This window comes from Salmo salar, chromosome 24 (assembly GCF_965601325.2).
Source record: "Salmo salar chromosome 24, fSalSal1, whole genome shotgun sequence".
In the NCBI taxonomy this organism is placed as follows: domain Eukaryota; kingdom Metazoa; phylum Chordata; class Actinopteri; order Salmoniformes; family Salmonidae; genus Salmo; species Salmo salar.
The window spans coordinates 17,545,968-17,568,869 of NC_138314.1; the positions used below are offsets into that span (position 1 = coordinate 17,545,968).

Consider the following 22,902-nt stretch of genomic DNA (forward strand, 5'->3'; position numbering starts at 1 on the left):
CATTTACATTTTAGTCATTTAGCAGCCGCTCTTATCCAGAGCGACTTACAGTAGTGAATGCATACATTTCATTTCATTACATGCATTTAAAAAAAAAAAATGTATTTACATTTTTTTTATTTACTGGCCCCCTGGTAATCGAACCACCAACCCTGGCGTTGCACACACCATGCTGGCGTTGCAAACACCATGCTCTACCAACTGAGCCACAGGGAGACCGCTTGTCAGGCATAGAGAACTGATAATGCATACTCGTTGGGATTGGCATGGGGTGTGGGGGGGGGTTCCGTGGGTGGCTTTTAACCATTTCTTGCCATGTTTTACTCATTGTTAGAAAAAAAGTTAGATGTTAGGTACTATATCAGCGGTTTCCAAATTAGGGGTCGTGACCCCATGTTGGGTCGCCTGATATGAAAATGGGGTCGTGGAAGATTTCCAAAATCCGGAGATTTTTTGGGGGGAATGAAACCACGCACTATTGCAGAGACTTTTTTATATTACCTGCCGCAATTGATATGGTGAAAACAATGTGTGGGGATGCACAGAAACTCACGTCAATACCTTTGTCAGATAACACTGTTGAACTAAGAATTTCTGCTATTGCTAGCAATCAAGAGGAAATTCTGACTGAACGACTCAAATTCCCCAGCTTATGGTCTCCAAATGGACGTTAGCTGTGAGGGCTGAGATGCCCATGCACTGACTTTTGTTCCCTATACATGTCAGGGGATGCTATTCACGAGGACATATTGTTCTGTGTCACTATTCCCGAGTATGAAACGGCATATGGGATGTTCACTGTGCTGTGTGGCTATATTGACGAAAAACTGATTCTATATGGGATCGAATAGTGGGCTTTTGCACAGATGGGGCTCTGTCTGTCACGGTACGGCGGGCAGGCAGATCGAGCTGTCATGTGACCGAATGCTGCAGACAACGCACTCACGGTTCACTGCGGAGGAGTTTTGGTTCCTTACTCAAAGTGAATACCCTGTCTTCCTCTGAGCATTACTGCCGCGTTCAAAACAACTGGGAACTCGGAAATCTCTGATTTCAGTGCATTCAAAATAACAGGGAACTCTGAAAGAAATGAGCTCTGACTGGGGAAAAATTGTTTTGAACGGTCATCCAACTCGGAATTCCAACTCAGGAACTCGGGCCTCTTTCTAGACTTTACGACCTGAAGATCACTGATGAGTTCTCAGTTGTCTTGAAAGCACCGTAAAACTCATGGTAGGCTACTCTTCGCCAGCTCATATCTGTGTGAAGCAGGATTCAGAGCGTTCGTCTGCATTAAAACCAAATATCGATCCAGGTTGGATGTGACAGCAGAGATGTGGTGCGCACTATCGACGATGCCCCCTAACTTTGAGAAGGTCCGACGTGACATGCATCAAGCACACCCATCTCATTAGTGGGGGTGAGATAAGATATATTATGTCAGACTAATTTGCAATTGACTACCTCCATTAAAAGTGTGTGATTGTGAGTTGAGAACACTATCAGAAGTACTGTTAAATTATTTTGATAGCCCCGAATAAAAAAGTAAACATTGGCTGTTCATTACATAATGTTTTTCACATGGGTGGTGGGGTCACGAGAATTTTCAGATGTCAAAATGGGGTTGTTGGCCCAAAAAATTTGGGAACCCCTGTACTGTATGTATTGAATATTTATATGAATCCTATAAATAAAAATGGCCAATTTGGATGCAATCAATTGACTTAGTTTCTCAGAAATTAAATTATATCTCAACAAAGAATGTTGTTGGAATACTAATCTTATGTTTCTAACTACAGAAATGATTTCAGATATATCTTGGATGGTGGGTGTCATGGCTTGCTGAAATGACTTGGAACGACCCTACTCATAGAATTTCTTCTGAGAACATACTTTCTTCTGGTTATGCAATTTTTGATTTTGGCACTCAAAGTGATGCACATACTCAGGAATGACATCGGTGAGATATGAGTTAAGGCCTGTCTTGCCTCCAGGTCTCATCGGTTCAGTATGGGACATAATACACTATATTACACAACTTAAAGATATTCTCTGGTACTTTTGTATACAGTGCTTTCAGAAGGTATTCAGACCCCTTGACTTTTTCCACATTTTGTTACATTGCAGCCTTATTCTAAAATGTATTAATTAAAAACAATTATTCAGCAATTACACACAATGCCCTATAATGACAAAACAAAAACATGTTTTTAGAAATTTTTCCACATAATTTTCTTTCTTCTTAATTAAGATATACCTTATTTACATATTTATTCACACCCTTTGCTATGAGACTCGTAATTGAGCTCAGGTGCATCCCGTTTCCAATGATCATCCTTGAGATGTTTCTATAACTTGATTGGAGTCCACCTGTTGTAAATATGATTTGGAAAGGCACACACCTGTCTATATAAGTTCCCACAGTTGACAGTGCATGTCAGAGCAAAATCCAAGCCATGAGGTCGAAGTCCGTAGAGCTCCGAGACAGGATTGTGTCGAGGCACAGATCTAGGGAAGGGTGCCAAAAAATGTCTGCAGCATTGAAGGTCCCAAGAACACAGTGGTCACTCTGACAGAGCTCTGTAGGTTCTCTGTGGAGATGGGAGGACCTTTCAGAAGGACAACCATCTCTGCAGCACTCCACCAACCAAGCCTTTATGGTAGAGTGGCCAGACGGAAGCCACTCCTCAGTAAAATACACATGATAGCTTGCTTGGAGTTTGCCAAAAGGCACCTAAAGACTCTGACTATGAGAAACAAGATTCTTTGGTCTGATGAAACCAAGTCTCAATGTCATTAAGTGGCCCAGCCAGAGCCCGGACTTGAGCCCGATCGAACATCTCTGGAGAGACCTGAAAATAGCTGTGCAGCAACGCTCCCCATCCAACCCGAGGATCTGCAGAGAATGGGAGAAACTCCCCAAATACAGGTGTGCCAAGCTTGTAGTGTCATACCCCCAAGGCTGGAATCACTGCCAAAGTACTTCAACAAAGTACTGAGTAAAGGGTCTGAATACTTATGTAAATTAATACTGAATACTTACATATAAAAACCAGTTTTTGCTTTGTCATTATGGGGTGTTGCGTGAAATTTGATGAGGGGGAAAAAACGATGTAATAAATTATACAATAAGGCTGTAACATGAAAACAAAATGTGGAAAAAGTCAAGGGGTCTGAATATTTTCCGAAGGCACTGTACTTTTTAACCAGTAGTTCTGAAAGTAGCACCCACGAGTCAAAGTGGTTCCCGAAAATTGCGTTCCACCTCACAAATGTGCAGATATGTGCACACGTCATTCTCGCTCTACTGTGTGTGCATCTTGCTAGCTGTCACACAAATGGTGAGGGACTGGAGCTCCATGGCTGAAACTTGAATTGCTAGGGAGCTGGCCCACATGGGGATAAATGTAGGGAAAATGGCTTCCAGAAAACAGTCACTTTTAAACTAGTGATTTCATGGCTAATTTAGGTAAGAAAGTAATTCTGCTCATAGACTATGTATGAACTGCACATTGACACATCCAGCCCAAATACTTTCTAGACGCCAAAGTACTGGAGCATGTCTTTAACTGCCAAAGAACCCTCTGCTTATGTAATGGGTAATGCAATGTATTGAGTTTTATTAGGCAGGTGGAGACATGAAATATTTTATTTTACGACTCAATCCACCACCTGACTTGTGAACATGTTGTACATTAAACATCTGGTCATCTATGTTCCTGGCATCTTTGTGTCGGTTCTATGTCTGAAGCATCCTAGAACGGACCCAACAGAATCTTTGAAGTGTCCATGTTTCACAGTCTTTAACAAACGGTGGGTTGTGGCCATTCCCTCTTGGGCTTGGCTTTGTAGTTAGAACATGATGTTGTCTTTTTGATGGGCCACAACTCCTACAATGCCTTTAGAAAGTATTCGCGGCCCTTTACGTTTTCCACATTTTGTTGTGTTACAGCCTTAATTTAAGTTGAGATTTTGTGTCACTGGCCTACACACAATACCCCATAATGTGGAATTATGTTTTTAGAAATGTTCACAATTAATAAAAATGGAAAGCTTAAATATCTTGAGTCAACATGTATTCATTGTTTTGGCAAGCCTGAAGTTCAGGAATAAGCATTTGCTTAAGAAGTCACATAATAAGTTGCATGGACTCACTTTTAACATGTTTTTGGAATGACTACCTCATCTCTGTACCTGACACATACAATGATCCTTAAGGTCCCTCAGTAGAGCAGTGAAATTCAACCACAGATTCAACCACAAAGACCAGGGAGGTTTTCCAATGCCTTGCAAAGAAGGGAACCTATTGGTAGATGGTCCCGTGTGGCTCAGTTGGTAGAGCATGGTGTTTGCAACGCCAGGGTTGTGGGTTCGATTCCCACGGGGGACCAGTACGGAGAAAAATGTATGAAATGTATGCACTACTGTAAGTTGCTCTGGATAAGAGCATCTGCTAAATGACTAAATATTTAAAAAAAGCTGACATTTGAATATCCCTTGGAGCATGGTGAAGTTTTTTTTTTGCACTTTGGATGGTGTATCAATACATCTAGTCACTGGAAAGATACAGGCGTACCTTCCTAAATCAGTTGCTAGAGAGGATTGAAGCTACTCTGGGATTTCACCATGAGGCCAATGGTGACTTTAAAACAATTACAGAGTTTAATGGCTGTGATAGGAGAAAAACTTAGTCCACAATACTAATCCAATTGACAGAGTGAAAAGAAGGAATCCTGTACAGAATCAAAGTATTCCAAGACATGCATCCTGTTTGCAACAAGGCACTAAAGTAATACTGCAAATAATGTGGCAAAGCAATACACTTTTTGTCCTGAATACATAGTGTTATGTTTGGGGCAAATCCAATACAACACATTACTGAGTACCACTCTCCATATTTTCAATCATAGTGGTGGTTACATCATGTTATGGGTATGCTTGTAATTGTTAAGGTCGGGGGAGTTTTTCAGAATGAAAACAAAACACAATGGAGCTAAGCACAGGCAAAGTCCTAGAGGAAAACCTGGTTCAGTCTGCTTTCGTCCAGATACTGGGAGATTAATTCACCTTTCAGCAGGCCGATAACCTAAAACAGAAGGCCAAATCTACACTGGAGTTGCTTACCAAGAAGACAGTGAATTTTCCTGAGTGGCCGAGTTGATATTATGAGGGCGCCGGAGGGGATGGCAGCCGTTTTATTGGCTCTTAACCAACTGTGCTATTTTGTTTTGTTTTTTCGCATTGTTTGTAACTTATTTCGTACGTAATGTTGCTCCTACCGTCTCTTATGACCGAAAAGAGCTTCTGGACATCAGAACATCAATTACTCACCTCGAATTGGACAAATCATTTTTCTTTAATGAGTCAGACGGGAAGGATATACTCCAAACACCCGAACTGGCCCTCCTCCCCGTCATTCGCTGGAGAAAGAAACTGAGATTTCGTGGAAAGACGAGTGGCTAATCTGCCTTTGCCATCAGTACTGTTAGCTAACATTCAATCGCTGGAAAATAAATGGGATGAACTGAAAGCACGTATATCCTACCAACGGGACATTAAAAACTGTAATATCTTATGTTTCACTGAGTCGTGGCTGAACGACGACATGAATAACATTAAGCTGATGGGTTATACACTCTATCGGCAGGTTAGAATAGCATCCTCTGGAAAGACACGGAGTGGGGGCCTATGCATATTTGTAAACAACAGCTGGTGCACGATATCTAAGGAAGTCTCAAGGTTTTGCTCGCCTGAGGTAGAGTATCTCATGATAAGCTGTAGACCACACTATCTACATAGAGAGTTTTCATCTGTACTTTTCGTAGCTGTCTACATACCACAACAGACCAAAGCTGGTACAAAAACCCCACTCAATGAGCCGTATACAGCCATAATCAAACAGGAAAAAGCTCATCCAGGGGCGGCGCTCCTAGTGGCCATGGACTTTAATGCAGGAAAACTTAAATCAGTTTTACCTAATTTCTGTCAGCATGTTAAATGTGCAACCAGAGGGAAAAAAACTCTAGACCACCTTTACTCCACACACAGAGACGCGTACAAAGCTCTCCCTCGCCCTCCATTTGGCAACTCTGACCATAATTCTATCCTCCTGATTCCTGCTTATGAGCAAAAATTAAAGCAGGAAGCACCAGTGACTCAGTCTATAAAAAAGTGGTCAGATGAACAGATGCTAAACTACAGGACTGTTTTGCTAGCACAGACTGGAATATGTTCCGTGATTCTTCCTATGGCATTGAGGAGTACACCACATCAGTCACTGGCTTCATCAATAAGTGCATCGATGACGTCATCCCCACAGTGACTGTACGTACGTACCCCAACCAGAAGCCAGGGATTACAGGCAACATTCAATCACCACCTTCCGGAGACACCTGAAACCCCACCTCTTTAAGGAATACCTAGGATAGGATAAAGTAATCCTTCTAACCCCCCCCCTCCCCCCTTAACCTGTTAGGGCTAGGGGGCAGTATTGACACGGCTGGATAAAAAACATACCCGATTTAAACTGGTTACCACTCCTACCCAGTAACTAGAATATGCATATACTTATTACATATGGATAGAAAACACCCTAAAGTTTCTAAAACTGTTTGAATGGTGTCTGTGAGAATAACAGAACTCAAATGGCAGGTCAAAACCTGAGAGATTCCTTTACAGGAAGTGGCCTGTCTGACCATTTCTTGAACTTCTTTTCCATCTCTATCTTTTACTAAGGATCTCTGCTCTAACGTGACACTTCCCACGTCGTCCATAGGCGCTCAGAGCCCGGGAAAAAACAGAATGTCGTCATTCCAGCCCCAGGCTGAAACACATTATCGCCTTTCTCAAGTGGCCGATCAAGGGACTCTGGGCTTATGCGCATGACCCGACCGCCCCCGCCTTTGATTTTTTCCTCTGTTTGCCGAAAAGGAGATTCCCTGTCGGAATATTATCGCTTTTCTACGAGAAAAATAGCGTAAAAATTGATTTTAAACAGCGGTTGACATGCTTCGAAGTACGGTAATGGAATATTTAGAATTTTATTGTCACGAATTGCGCCATGCGCGCGACACTTCTTTACCATTTCGGATAGTGTCTGGAACGCACGAACAAAACGCCGCTATTCGGATATAACGATGGATTATTTTGGACCAAACCAACATTTGTTATTGAAGTAGCAGTCCTGGGTGTGCATTCTGACGAAGACAACAAAAGGTAATCAAACTTTTATAATAGTAAATATGATTATGGTGAGTGCTAAACTTGCCGGGTGTCTAAATAGCGAGCCCGTGATGCCTGGGCTATGTACTTAGAATATTGCAAAATGTGCTTTCACCAAAAAGCTATTTTAAAATCGGACATATCGAGTGCATAGAGGAGGTCTGTATCTATAATTCTTAAATAATTGTTATGCTTTTTGTGAACGTTTATCGTGAGTAATTTAGTAAAATGTTAGCGAATTCCCCGGAAGTTTGCGGGGGGTATGCTAGTTCTGAACGTCACATGCTAATGTAAAAAGCTGGTTTTTGATATAAATATGAACTTGATTGAACAAAACATGCATGTATTGTATAACATAATGTCCTAGGGTTGTCATCTGATGAAGATCATCAAAGGTGAGTGCTGCATTTAGCTGTCTTCTGGGTTTTGGTGACATTATATGCTGGCTTGAAAAATGGGTGTCTGATTATTTCTGGCTTGGTACTCTGCTGACATAATCTAATGTTTTGCTTTCGTTGTAAAGCCTTTTTGAAATCGGACAGTGTGGTTAGATTAACGAGAGTCTTGTCTTTAAATAGCTGTAAAATAGTCATATGTTTGAGAAATTGAAGTAATAGGATTTTTAAGGTTTTGAAAATCGCGCCACAGGCTGCAAGTGGCTGTTACGTAGGTGGGACGCAAGCGTCCCACCTAGCCCATAGAGGTTAAAAGATTTAGATGCACTATTGTAAAGTGGTTGTTCCACTGGATATCATAAGGTGAATCCACCAATTTGTAAGTCGCTCTGGATAAGAGCGTCTGCTAAATGACTTAAATGTAAATGTAAGCTAAAGGGTAGAGCTGCCACTTTCAAGGAGTGGAACTCTAACCCGGATGCTTATAAGAGATCCCGCTATGCCCGCTGACGAAGCATCAAACAGGCAAAGCATCAATACAGGATTAAGATCAAATCGTACTACACCGGCTTCAACGCTCGTCGGATGTGGCAGGGCTTGGAAACTATTGCGGACTACAAAGGGAAGTACAGCCGAGAGCTGCCCAGTGACACGAGCCTACCAGACGAGCTAAATAACTTCTATGCTCGCTTCGAGGCAAGTAACACTGAAACATGCATGGGAGCATCAGCTGTTCCAGACAACTGTGTGATCACACTGTCCGCAGCCGATGTGAGTAAGACCTTTAAACAGGGCAACATTCACAAGGCCGCAGGGCCAGACGGATTACCAGGACGTTCACTCCGAGCATGCGCTGACCAACTGGCAAGTGTCTTCACTGACATTTTCAACCTCTCCCTGTCTGAGTCTGTAATACCAACATGTTTCAAGCAGACCACCATAGTCCCTGTGCCAAAGAACACTAAGGTAACCTTCCTAAATGACTACCGACCGTAGCATTCGTGTCTGTAGCCTTGAAATGCTTTGAAAGGCTGGTCATGGCTCACATCAACACCATTGTCCCAGAAATCCTAGACCCACTCCAATTTGCGTACCGCCCCAACAGATCCACATATGATGCAATCTGTATTGCTCTCCACACTGCCCTTTCACACCTGGACAAAGGGAACACTTATGTGAGAATGCTATTCATTGACTACAGCTCAGTGTTCAACACCATAGTGCCCTCATAGCTCATCACTAAGCTAAGAACCCTGGGTCTAAACACCTCCCTCTGCAACTGGATCCTGGACTTCCTGACGGGCCACCTCCAGGTGGTAAAGGTAGGTAACAACACATCCGCCACGCTGATCCTCAACACTGGGGCCCCTCAGGAGTGCGTGCTCAGTCCCCTCCTATATTCCCTGTTCACTCATGACTGCACGGCTAGGCACGACTCCAAAACCATCATTAAGTTTGCTGTTGACATAACAGTGGTAGGTCTGATCACCGACAACGATGAGACAGCATGTAGGGAGGAGGTCAGAGACCTGACCGTGTGGTGCAAGGACAACAACCTCTCCCTCAATGCGATCAAGACAAAGGAGATGATTGTGGACTACAGGAAAAGGAGGACTGAGCACGACCCCATTCTCATCGACGGGGCTGTAGGGGAGCAGGTTGAGAGCTTCAAGTAACTTGGTGTCCACATCACCAACAAACTAACATGGGCCAAGCACACCAAGACAGTTGTGAAGAGGGCACGACAAAACCTATTCCCCCTCAGGAGACTGAAAAGATTTAGCATGGGTTCTTAGATCCTCAAACGGTTTTACAGCTGCACCAGCATCCTGACGGGTTGCATCACTGCCTGGTATGGCAACTGCTCGGCCTCCGACCGCAAGACACTACAGAGGGTATAAGCCATAAGACTCCTGAACATATAATCAAATGGCTACCTAGACTATTTGCATTGCACCCCCCCCTCCCCTCTTTTACACTGCTGCTGCTTTGTTATTATCTATGCATAGTCACTTTAATAACTCTACCTACATGTACATACTACTGCAACACCGGTACCCCTGCGGATTGACTCTGTACCGGTAACCCTTGTGTATATAGCCCCACTAATGTTATTTATTGCTGCTCTTTAATTATTTGTTATTCCTATCGCATACTTTTTTAAATGCATTTTCTTAAAACTACCTTGTTTGTTAAGGGCTTGTAAGTAAGCATTTCACTAAGGTCTACACCTGTTGTATTCAGCGCATGTGACAAATACGATTTGATTTGAGATACAGTTTGACTTAACAACTGCTTGAAAATCTATGGCAAGACTTGAAAATGGTTGTGTAGCAAAGATTGACAACTCAATGGACAGAGCTTGAAGAATTTTGAATAGAATATTGGGAAAATATTGTACAATCCAGATGTGCAAAACTAAACTTAGCCAGAAAGACTCAAAACTGTAATCACTGCCAAAGGTGATTCTTATGTAAATGTAATACCTATGTACATTTTATATATTTCTGTATTTCATTTTCAATAAATTAGCAAACATTTCTAAACATGTTTTCACTTTGTCGTTATGGGGTATTGTGTGTAGATGGGTGAGAAAAATACTATTTAATCTATTTCGAATTCAGGCTGTAATACAAAAAATTTTGGAATAAGGGGTATGAATAATTTCTGAAGGCATTGTACAAGATATTTGAAATGGGTTTAGGTTGGTCATAACAAAAAGTTTTGGGAATCAGAACCACTGATGTAGGGCACCACTACTGCAGTGTTGCAATGGAGTGGGAGTGTATTAGCACTCACTGCTCCCACCCTGCTGGACTTGATAAGGATGACAAGACCAGGCCTTAGTGTAGCGGGCCAACATAAACACTGTAACATCCAGGTAGCAACGGCGCTGTACCAACCAATGATTTCACCAAACATACCAACAGGGTAGCAGAATGAGGCAAGAGCAAGTGTTTGAGGTTGAGAGGTGAGGTCTTCACTGGGAGAACATTTACTGAATCGTTGCACAAACATGAGAGAGACAGTTTTATCTCACATACAGGAGAACTCCCGTCTGGCAAGTGTTATTTCACTCGGGTCTTGACTTGATGCAACATGCTGTGTTTGCTTACTTAGAAAATACCCTTATCTAGAGTGCTTTATGCAATTCAAATAAGTCAGCAAGGCACTTAGTTTGTGAACTTTAGGATTGTGGGCTGGGGCCCTGTGGTTGTTGTACAGATACTCCGAATTTTGAACTTCAGGTGTTTTTGTGTGCGTGTGTGTGTGCTGCCTATTAATAGGGACCAGGCTGATGTCATTGTTTCCTTTCCTTACAATCCATCTCCTCCAACTGACACCTGACTAGTTGAGGTTGTCCCCTTCCATACCCCCCTACCTCCTACCCCTTCTGTGGTGTCAGCGGGAAAACGCCAATATCGGCTAGCCAGCCCTGAGAGGAGGCTTTACTTCCATTGTGCTGGTGTGTGCAGCAAGCCCTGGAGCCATGAGTAACCCACCTGCCATGTAGCGACTCCCCCTCTGCAACCTCTCTGTGTGGAGAGTCTTCTTCAGAGTGTAAACATCTTGCAGATACCTGGTGATTCAGAGGAGATGATTACTGGCAGTTCAGACCGGTCCAACGTATCGTAGGCCCATCTGGCTGCAGTAGTATTAATGCCCAGCAAAAAATAAATGTTCTGACAACTTTAGTGAACATTCTCTTAAGAGTGTCATTAGGTCATTAACTAATGTTTTCATAGGAATGTTCCCATGATGTGCAAGGAATGTTTCCAAGAGACCGTTCTTTTAATGTCAAATGGAATTTACCAAGAACAGCGTTACCATGTTCTCAGAACATAAGATATTCATGTTCTAGACACGTTAAATGAGAATGTTGCAAGAACATTCATGTGTCCAGTTTTATGTGAGTAAATAGAATATTCCATCAACTTCCAACCAAACATACACAGAATATGATCAATAAAACAATTTCTTCAGCGTACTTTTAACAGAGCTGAGAATGACTTCAAAGTGCATTCACCATATTGCTTATGCCTATCAAGTTGTTTCAGATCTACACAAGTATCTACAGAGGTTTGTGGTTTCTTCTGGACAGGACCTAACTATATGGCTCAATAAGCACATGCTGTAAAGATACCCCTTATTGGGACAGTGGTTAGGGCGTTCGTCATTGGTGCTGGTGGCCTGGGTTTGAGATCCGCTAGGGGAGTCACCCTACTCTCACTTTCTTAGCAATATACACTGAGGGTACACATCATTAGGATCACCTTCCTAATATTGAGTTGCACCCCTTTTTGCCCTCAGAACAGCCTCAATTTGTCGGGGCATGGACTTTACAAGAGGCCAACATTCCACAGCAGGAGTTACTAATGTTTTGAACACTCAGTGTATGCTAATGTCAATATTGCCATTTTGAATTGTATTTTTCAGACATTTTGTTTATATGGAAATTTCACTTGGAAATATTATTTATGCATCATAGTGTGTATACAGTCGTGGCCAAAAGTTTTGAGAATGACACAAATATTAATTTTCTCAAAGTTTGCTGCTTCAGTGTCTTTTGGCATATGTTACTATGGAATACTGAAGTATAATTACAAGCATTTCAAGCATTACAAGCAATTACAAGCATGTCAAAGGCTTTTATTGACAATTACATGAAGTTGATGCAAAGAGTCAATATTTGCAGTGTTGACCCTTCTTTTTTAAGACCTCTGCAATCCGCCCTGGCATGCTGTCAATTCACTTCTGGGCCACATCCTGACTGATGGCAGCCCATTCTTGCATTATCAATGCTTGGAGTTTGTCAGAATTTGTGGGTTTTTGTTTGACCACAAGTTCTCAATGGGATTAAGGTCTGGGGAGTTTCCTGGCCATGGACCCAAAATATCGATGTTTTGTTCCCTGAGCCACTTAGTTATCACTTTTGCCTTATGGCAAGGTGCTCCATCATGCTGGAAAAGGCATTGTTTGTCACCAAACTGTTCCTGGATGGTTGGGAGAAGTTGCTCTCGGAGGATGTGTTGGTAGCATTCTTTATTCATGGCTGTGTTCTTAGGCAAAATTGTGAGTGAGCCCACTCCCTTGGCTGAGAAGCAACCCCACACATGAATGGTCTCAGGATGCTTTACTGTTGGCATGACACAGGACTGATGGTAGCACTCACCTTGTCTTCTCCGGACAAGCTTTTTTCCGGATGCCCCAAACAATCGGAAAGGGGATTCATCAGAGAAAATGACTTTACTCCAGTCCTCAGCAGTCCAATCCCTGTACGTTTTGCAGAATATCAGTCTGTCCCTGATGTTTTTCCTGGAGAGAAGTGGCTTCTTTGCTGCCCTTCTTGACACCAGGCTGTCCTCCAAAAGTCTTCGCCTCACTGTGCGTGCAGATGCACTCACACCTGCCTGCTGCCATTCCTGAGCAAGCTCTGTACTGGTGGTGCCCTGATACCGCAGCTGAATCAACTTTAGGAGACAGTCCTGGCGCTTGCTTGTCTTTCTTGGGCACCCTGAAGCCTTCTTCACAACAATTGAACCGCTCTCCTTGAATTTCTTGATGATCCGATAAATGGTTGATTTAGGTGCAATCTTACTGGCAGCAATATCCTTGCCTGTGAAGCCCCTTTTGTGCAAAGCAATGATGACGGCACGTGTTTCCTTGCAGGTAACCATGATTGACAGAGGAAGAACAATGATTCCAAGCCCCACCCTCCTTTTGAAGCTTCCAGTCTGTTATTCGAACTCAATCAGCATGACAGAGTGATCTCCAGCCTTGTCCTCGTCAACACTCACACCTGTGTTAACGAGAGAATCACTGACATGTTGTCAGCTGGTCCTTTTGTGGCAGGGCTGAAATGCAGTGGACATGTTTTTTGGGGGATTCAGTTCATTTGCATGGCAAAGAGGAACTTTGCAATTAATTGCAATTCATCTGATCACTCTTCGGAACATTCTGGAGTATATGCAAATTGCCATCATACAAACTGAGGCAGCAGACTTTGTGAAAATTACTATTTGTGTCATTCTCAAAACCTTTGGCCACGACTGTAGATTTATCCTCCCTGAATTTCTGGAACTTTGGCTACCAGCTTTGTTTCTTTGTGCACAACCTCTAGAGGCTTTTTCAGGTTTGTGTTTCTGGATGAAGAGGTCAATGCAGCCTTTGCAGAGTTTGCATTTGACAAAAATGTTGTTCTCCTTCTCCTCGATTAACAAACAATAATGGGAGCATTTCCACAAGGAAAAGGTTAAGGGGGGTAAAAACACTTTACGATAGCCTATTGGAAACGGGTTAGCCTACAGCATGAATTCCGTTAACATGAGACAAGGCTTTAAAAAATATATAACACTCTGGTATAGAGATGCTTCTGAAGGTAATACACGTTAATACACGTTGTCTCAACATCAGACCTTTACCATCGTTACTCTATAAATCGTCAGTCTGACCGAAGTCGTCCTAAGAAAGATGCAGTGGTCTCTACGAGCCAGAATGTTGAATAAAAAGTATTCAGTCCCCTTGACTTTTCCAAATGTTGTTACGTTACTGCCTTATTCTAAAATGGATAAAATATTTACCTCCGCTCATCTATCTACACGCAATACCATAATTACAAAGCAAAAACACAGGTTTTACCATTTCTATTGCTAATGTATTAAAAATACAAAAACTGAAATATTCCATTTACATAAGTATTCAGACCCTTTACTCAGTACTTTGTTGAAGCACCTTTGGCAGCGATTACAGCCTCGAGTCTTCTTGGGTATGACGCTACAAGGTTGGCACACCTGTATTTGGGGAGTTTTTCTCCCATTCTTCTCTGTAGATCCTCTCAAGTTCTGTCAGGTTGGATGTGGAGTGTGCGTCGCTGCACAGCGATTTCCTAGCATTTCCAGGCTGTCATGTGCCTTTTACTGAGGAGTGGCTTCAATCTTGCCACTCTACCATAAAGGCCTGATTTGATGGAGTGCTGCAGAGATGATTGTCCTTCTAGAAGGTTCTCCCATCTCCACAGAGGAGCTCTGTCAAAGTGACCTTATATATGAGGGACCCTATATAGACAGGTGTGTGCCTTTCCAGATCATGTCCTGTTCAATTGAATTTACCACAGGTGGACTCCAATCAAGTTGTAGAAACATCTCAAGGATGATCAATGAAAACAGGATGCACCTGAGTTAAATTTCGAGTCTCATAGCAAAGGATATGAATACTTATGTAAATGTGATATTTCAGTTGTATTTATTTGCTTCTTTTTTTTTAACCTGTTTTCGCTTAGTCATTATGGGGTATTGTGTGTAGTTTAAGATAGATTTTTTTTAATCAATTTTAGAATAAGGCGTAACATGTAACAAAGTGTGGAAAAAGTCAAGGGGTCTGAATACTTTCCTAATGCACTGTATACTAAAATCTTGGAAATCAATCAATCCGCCATCATTAACAAAATGGAAAAATCTAATTATTTATTATTGAAATAGTATGGGCGGCGAGGAAAAACAAGTTATTACAATTTAAGGCCAAGTGGCAAACAATAATGCAGGCACTAGGGATGGGGGTGTGAGCATGTGGGCCTAGGCAGATGTAGTTATTGTTTGGGTCTGTAAGTTGTTGTTCGTATGTATAAGTTTGTATGTGGAGTAAAAAAAATAAAAAGGGTCAGGGGGGAAAAAAAGGAACAAATAAAGACATGGACACAGGAATGTTCTTGCAACGTTCTGATGAAACGTGTCTATAACGTCAATATGTTATATTCTGAGAACATTGCAACCATGTTCTGTGTATGTTTGATGTGACGTTGATGGAATATTCTAACTCTCAGAGAACTGGACACATGAATGTTCTTTCAGCGTCCCATAAAACCCATCTACAACATTTATGTTGTATATTCTGAGAACATTGTAACCACTTTCTGCTTGAAATTAAGGGAATGTTCTCCTAAGTAACACCAAAACATGCAAAAAAAAGTTATCAGAAGGTTTTTCCCCTTTACTAATGAATAACTGGACACTCAAACATTAATGTTACAAATACGTTCTCTCTCCTTAGAATTGTTAGCTGGGTGCCCAGTCACATGGTTTAGGCCTGTGTTCTCCTTGTACTAAAGCTGTCCTCACTGGGCTGGTGACAGCACCACCTTCGGCTAATCCTTTCACTATTCCTGACTATATCAATCACATGAGTTTTCCAGGAGTTTTGAAGGAGTTTTCCGGCTAGAGGTCAGTTTACTCGCTAGTAGCCTGTTGGCTAGGTATTTAAATTTAACAAAAAAAATGTAACCTTTATTTAACTTGGCAAGTCAGTTAAGAACAAATTCTTATTTATACTGACGGTCTACCCTGGCCAAACACTAACCCGGTCAATGCTGGGCCAATTGTGCGCCGCCCCATGGGACTCCCAATCACGGCCGGTTGTGATACAGCATGGAATTGAACCAGGGTCTGTAGTGACACCTCTAGCACTGAGATGCAGTGCCTTAGACCGCTGTGCCACTCGGCAGCCCACAGAGCTCTTCCTGTTGACGAGGAGATGGTGTTTTTTTTATCTGTGTCCTAGAGCTCCTGCCTTTGTCGATGCCAGAAAATCCTCTCAGATGAGTTGAATGACGAGTGAGTGTGTGCGTATGTATGTGTGCGTCTGCGTGTGTGTTGGAGAAAAGAGGAGTCACACCATAACATAGGCCTAATACATACTCAACTCTTTCTAAAGTTCTCCCTTCCTAACCCCCACATCCACCCTGATCCATATATGACACAAGTGTGGAGTGACTAACAATAACACTGTGTGGGACAGATAGGAATGGGAGTGAGTGACAGGTGGCAGTGGCCAGTCTTAAAGGAGGGAGATGGGTTGGTCCCTCCCCTGAGGTTAATGGGATTTGTGCAGAGCTGTGTGTGCCAGGCTCGCTGCCCTCCCCGTCCATGCTTGGTCCACGTGAGGAGCTCCCTGGCAGCGCTGGCTTGGAGTCAGTTGACTTGTTGGGTGGCATGCAACCTGCTAGCTAAGGAGATCAAGACATATATTTTTTATTTTTGCAATTGAACAAGTAGCTTTGGTGGTCCCAGAGAAGGGAAGAAAGAAAGCCATTCTCTGAGGTCTTTGATAGCAGGTTTCTGTTGGACAGCGGTATAAGATCCTGGATGAGGACCTTATTTTCCCCTGCTGAAGTGGAAACCTGTTGCTCTGCAGCTGAGAACTAGGACAGACACATTGTTTGGTGGTCTTCTTAGAATTGAATTGATGAAATAAGGATGGATTTCAGGCTGGGGAAGAATTGATGCTGAGAAAAGAGATAGTCCAACATCTGAAATCCTCTTGAGTCGTAACACTTCTGGCTATACAGTGTCCCGTTTATTTGTGTGTACGTTTGAGTCTGTGAGTTTGAATGTGTGTGAGAAATGAGGAGGTTTGATTGTGTGATAGTCTGAGTGTTTTAAGAGAGTACGTGAGAGTGAGAGAGAGAGAGAGAGAGAGAGAGAGAGAGAGAGGAATTTGATTTTGTGATCGTGTGAGAGCGAGTGAGGGAGGCAGAAGAACACAAGCCTCTGCCTGCGGGTGGAGACAGTGCGCAGCAGCAAGTCTTCTTAGTCAGGAGCACTCTGACTTGGCTTGTCTTCACTGCTTTACTCAGTGCTACTACAGAGCAGCAGGCAAGCCGCCTACCTACATCTCACAGAAGAGACCGGACTAAGTAAGTCTGTCACCCAGGTTTGGGTTTGGATCTTTCTTTTTACATTACTTTACTCCAACTCTGTTTCTTGGATCCAAAGACAAGGGCTGCAGAGCAGACGGGAGAGGCTAGAGATCTCTCTGGCCGGTCAACAGAATGCATCTGGTGGTGGAGTCCCCTCAGGAGGCTGTGCTAAAGATGCTGCCCTATTTTGTTGAGAACGCCGTGCTGACCCAGAGCGAGAGATGCTGCATGTGAGTTTAGCAGAGTGCTTCTGTGTGGAGTGGGTGGGGACTTCTGAACCGTTCCCTCATAGATGTACTGTGTGATCTACAAGAATAGAAATGCTATAAGATGAACTGTGTGCCTGTGTGGTTCTAAGACAGGAGTGCATCCAGTGCTTCTTAGTTGTGTAGAATGTATGGATGTGTACGACTGGTAACTCAGTGGTGTACAAATGCATGAGGAAGGCTACTGGGATGTTATTGTGTACTTACACAATCTGTCCTAAATAATCTGAACAATACCTGCTAACTTGCCCGTCCATCTTAAATGTTACACTCCCCTCTGTATGTATTTGGACACAATGACCACTACATCAAGCTTGTGACTCTACAAACGTGGATATTTTTACAGCTTGTTTTGGTTGTTTCAGATGATGTTTTTCCCAATAGGAAGTGAATGGTGAATAATGGGTTGTGTAATTTGAGTCATGTTTATTCTAAGTAAGAATAGAATATCTTTCTGAACACTTCTACAGTAATGTGGATGCTACCATGATTGTGAATAACCATGAATGAATTGTGAATGATGATGAGTGTGAAGGTTAAAAAGGGACAAAGATCATAACCTCCCCTTGGTAATGGTGAGAGGTTAGCATGTTTTGTTGTAGCCTCTAACTTTCTCAATCATCATTATTCAAGATGTTTTTCTTTAATAGTGCCATTACATTATCAGGATTAATTAAGGAAATGACTCCAGTCATTATTCACCATCCAGTTCTTATTGGGCAAAACATAACCCAAAACAAACTGCAAAGGGATCCAATGAGTTTGTAGAGTCACAAACTTGATGTAGTCATTGCGTGCTAGGAATATGGGACCAAATACTAAACTTTTGACTACTTTAATACTCTAAAAATGAATACATTTGTCCAAACACTTATGACTTCAAGTGGGGGGGACTAGATATATAAAGTGTTTTAATTTCTAAACGGTAAAACATATGTTTGAAAATACCATCAAATAAAAGTTGACATTCTGTACTGTCGCCTCATATGCAACATTTAATCTCAATTCCAAAATGCTGGAGTATAGAGCCAAATGTAATGTTTTTGCTTCACTGTTCAAATACACACAGTGGGGAATGTATATAGCCTAGCTACTGGCTTGAAACTTCCCTAGATCAACTGAAGAGCAATCATGGGATCAAGTTAATGCGCTTAACAAGCCTGATACTAAAAGTAGTCATACACTTGTGTTTGTATGAATTCTGCTCATTCAGAGTGAAGAGCCTGTCTTCTTTTCTCTCCCAGAAGAATAGGTAGGCCTACTCTATAATCATAAAGGATCATTGAGGCTATTTGGCAAGCCTCTCTATCGTTGTCTTTGTGTGCCGTGATAGCAGATATATTTTTAGTCCTGGTGTTAGTGGAGAGGCTGATAGCAGGGTGGGTGCCGGAGGACTTGAGACACCAGAGTAGAGCAGAACAGAAGCTAGTTCATTTGACTGTCTGAGTATGGATGCTGGTGATTTACATGGCAGGAAAGGAGAGGACGGTTCACATTCAACACATCCTCCGGTTGGTTTCTCACTGTGGTTTACGCATGCAGCATATTTCAATGGATCATACAGCGTTGTATGTACTATGTGTAGATGCCAACAAAATGGAATGAAACTTTTATTTTGTTTTCTAGTAGGAGAGAAATACCGTATGTTTTCAATTCTATAATAGATTGATATCCTGCCGAGATATCACAGGTAATGCTGAAGCTCAAAGTGGTAAACTAGATGGAGGTAGAGTTCATGGTTATTTGATGGGGATTATCTCTAGTGGCTTTCCCACAATGTAACTGCACATACAGAGTGACATGATGTTTGAAGGAGGTTCTCCATTTCCTCCTATAGACTTAGCTAGCTGCAGTTCTACCTCATATTCATCATTCCCTGACAGGAGTCTCCACACAGCCCCATACATTTTAAAAACAGGGGAAAAAGAGGAGAGAAACAAAAGGCCAAAGTGAAACAAAGGATCTTGTGATTAGCGGCCGGCCACCCCCATGGGCCTGTCACTGTGGAACGCTGTCTCTGTGGTCGGGGGGGGGGGGGGGGGGGGTAATTTTAGTGTGACGGCGGCACAAAGCAGAGCCTGTTGTTTCGGCGTTATTGTATGCTTGGGCCAGGCCTCTTCCTCCTCTGGCCTGGACACAGGAAGTCCAGTCAGGGACAGACAATGAAGGAGGGGGGTGGTGGGCTGACTCAGGGATGGTTCTTGACCCTCACAGGGCTTAGATATCTGACCCCTGAATGTTTAGGCTAACCCCCTTTTCAACCAGACTTTTGTCATCAGCACAACCTATGGCATTTATTGTCTCACCTGAAATACTGGTTTAGACATTTAACAGTACTTAGGCTTTGGTGTTGTCTAGTTTTCCTGTTAGGTGTTTGTTTTGTTCCTGTCTCTCATCACACCTGTACTTTCCAATGACATGCTGGTTTGCTAGACTGCACAAACAGGGTACGTTGGGTATGTGTTCCGCCCTTCTGTCAGGTGGATTTATGAGCCTGGAGAGAGACTCATTCTGAAAGCACAATGAAAAGGATTCATTGGAGCTGGCATGGAGAACAGCTTCAGCCCCACTTTGTCTTTCACCATCACCATTCTATATTAATTGTCACCTGCAGATTCCTCAGGAAGTCAATGAGAGGTTTGACATATAGCCGAGACAGGTGAGACATATATAAATGCTGTGTGTAGCTCCGAGGAATGCATGACAAAATACTGCAGCTAATTATTCAAGTTGTTTTGCATTTGGCTGGGCCAGAAGAGACCTGCCAGATCCCATCAGGATGCAGCAGCTCATGCAGGGGAAAAGGGCCAGATAAGCATTCAGGATCAAAGCTTGATTCATAGCTGCTGTAGGTTGAGGCTCTGGCTCCCTCTCAAACCTGTCTTACAGTTGGACTTTTCCTATTTGGTTTAGCGGCAGAAATAGTGGCAGCCAACACCCAAGATTTATCCTCATCTCAGTGCCTGTCTGGGCCTCCTGACCTGAAGCCATATATTAAACACTGTCTGGTCCCAAATATGACTTACCTACTCTCTTTATCTTCATTCCCTCTAACATAGGGCTGAAAAAGGTGTAAGGGTTCTGTTACAGAACTGGAACAGTTTGCACGGTGCTGAACTGTGAGTGACCATGTGGCTCAGTCTGCCAAAATTGTTGCTTGATCCAGAGTTTCTAACTGCTTTCTTCATCTGTTGTGCTTTTGCAGCCTGAGCGAGAGCTTCTTCATGGTGAAGGGTGCCGCCCTCTTCCTGCAGCAGGGCAGCAGTCCTCAGGACCAGAAAGCACATCCCCACCACAAACATGCAGGTGAGTACCTACCACACAACCAAAGGACAGGGCCCAATGGAAGTTTGGGCTGCCAGGCAAAGTAGGTAAATGGTCCCAAAACTCAGACTAATTAACTTCATTACCCTGTCCATCTTAGAGAGTGTTGTTATTGTTTTGTCTGGTTAGCCTATTTGCTGCTTTGTCTGATGAGTGTCTCTACCTGCTGTCCTGGAAAGCACACCAGATGAGTGTGTGCACCCAGGGTTGAGGTGGAGGGACCGTGTCTGGCTGATTATTAGCATGTTCCAGACGTCTCGTGTGTCGCTTAGGCAGATTAGTGGTTAAGTAGGCCTACAGTATGTGTGGCTGCTGGTTGTGCTCATTAGTAGGCCTACTTTTGTTCCATATCAATCAAAACAGGACACTGAGGATTTGGCAGTAGTGCTGTCCCCGACAAAAAAAAATCTTGGTCGACCGAAAGTCATCTGTTCTTTCGATCAATCAATTTTTAAACATGTTGTTTTCCATATATAGACACACCCTATGTTTTGTAAAAAATCAGCTATATACAGTGGCAGTCAAAAGTTTGGACACCTACTCTTTCAAGGGTTTTTATTTATTTGTACTATTTTCTACATTGTAGAATAATAGTGAAGACATCAGTACTATGAAATAACACATGGAATCATGTAGTAACTAAAAAAGTGTTAAATCAAAATAGATTTTAGATTCTTTAAAAAATAGCCATACTTTGCTTTGATGACAACTTTGCACACTCTTGGCATTCTCTCAACCAGCATCATAAGGAATGCTTTTCCAACAGTCTTGAAGGAGTTCCCACATATGCTGAGCACTTGTTGGCTGCTTTTCCTTCACTCTGCGGTCCAACTCATCTCAAACCATCTCAATTGAGTTGAGGTCAGTGATTGTGGAGGCCAGGTCATCTGATGCAGCACTCCATCACTTTCCTTGGTCAAATAGCCCTGACACAGCCTGAAGGTGTGTTGGGTCATTGTCCTGTTGAAAAACAAATGACAGTCCCACTAAGCACAAACCAGATGGGATGGCGTATCACTGCAGAATGCTGTGGGAGCCATGCTGGTTCAGTGTGCCTTGAATTTAAAAATAATTACCAACAGTGGCACCAGCAAAGCACCATCACACCACCTCCTCCGTGCTTCACGGTGGGAACCACACATGCGGAGATCATCTGTTCACCTACTCTGCGTCTCACAAAGATACGGTGGTTGGAACCAAAAATCTCATCAGACCAAAGGGCAGATTTCCACCGGTCTAATGTCCATTGCTCGTGTTTCTTGGCCCAAGCAATTCTCTTCTTCTTATTGGTGTCCTTTAGTAGTGATTTCTTAGCAGCAATTCGACAATGGAGGCTTGATTCATGCAGTCTCCTCTGAACAGTTGTTGAGATGTGTATGTTATTTGAACTCTGAAGCATTTATTTGGACTGCAATCTGAGGCGCAGTTAACTGTAATGAACTTATCCTCTGCAGCAGAGGTAACTCTGGGTCTTCCTTTCCCATGGTTGTCCTCATGAGAGCCAGTTTCATCACAGCGCTTGATGGTTTTTGCGACTGCACTTTGCGACTGCAAATTTTCCACATTGACTGACCTTCAAATCTTAAAGTAATGATGGACTGTCATTTCTCTTTGCTTATTTGAGCTGTTTTTGCCATAATATGGGGGCTATCTTCTGTATACCTCCCCTACCTTGTCACAACACAACTGATTGGCTTAAATGCATTAAGGAAAGAAATTCCACAAATTAACTTTTAAGAAGTCACACGTGTTAAACCTGTTGGGGATAGGGGGCAGTATTTGCACGGCCGGATAAAAAACGTACCCGATTTAATCTGGTTACTACTCCTGCCCAGTAACTAGAATATGCATATAATTGTTTGATTTGGATAGAAAACACCCTAAAGTTTATAAAACTGTTTGAATGGTGTCTGTGAGTATAACAGAACTCATTTGGCAGGCCAAAACCTGAGAAGATTCCAAACAGGAAGCGCTCTCTCTGACCATTTCATGGCCTTCTTGATCA

General features: G+C 42.7%; 1 protein-coding gene across 3 annotated transcripts in view; it reads left to right on the forward strand.

Annotated features, from left to right (window-relative positions):
* Positions 1-22,902, forward strand: part of LOC106584991 (protein phosphatase Slingshot homolog 1) — a 57,345-nt gene that overhangs the window by 11,694 nt on the left and 22,749 nt on the right. For 2 of the 3 annotated variants that reach the window (XM_014170704.3, XM_045707153.2), the window contains exon 3: positions 20,779-20,879. In XM_014170704.3, coding sequence (XP_014026179.3) covers positions 20,779-20,879 — 101 coding nt within the window. Of the gene's footprint in view, positions 1-16,625; positions 17,538-20,778; positions 20,880-22,902 lie in introns of those variants that run through there. The other variant, XM_014170706.3, reaches the window with a different exon arrangement.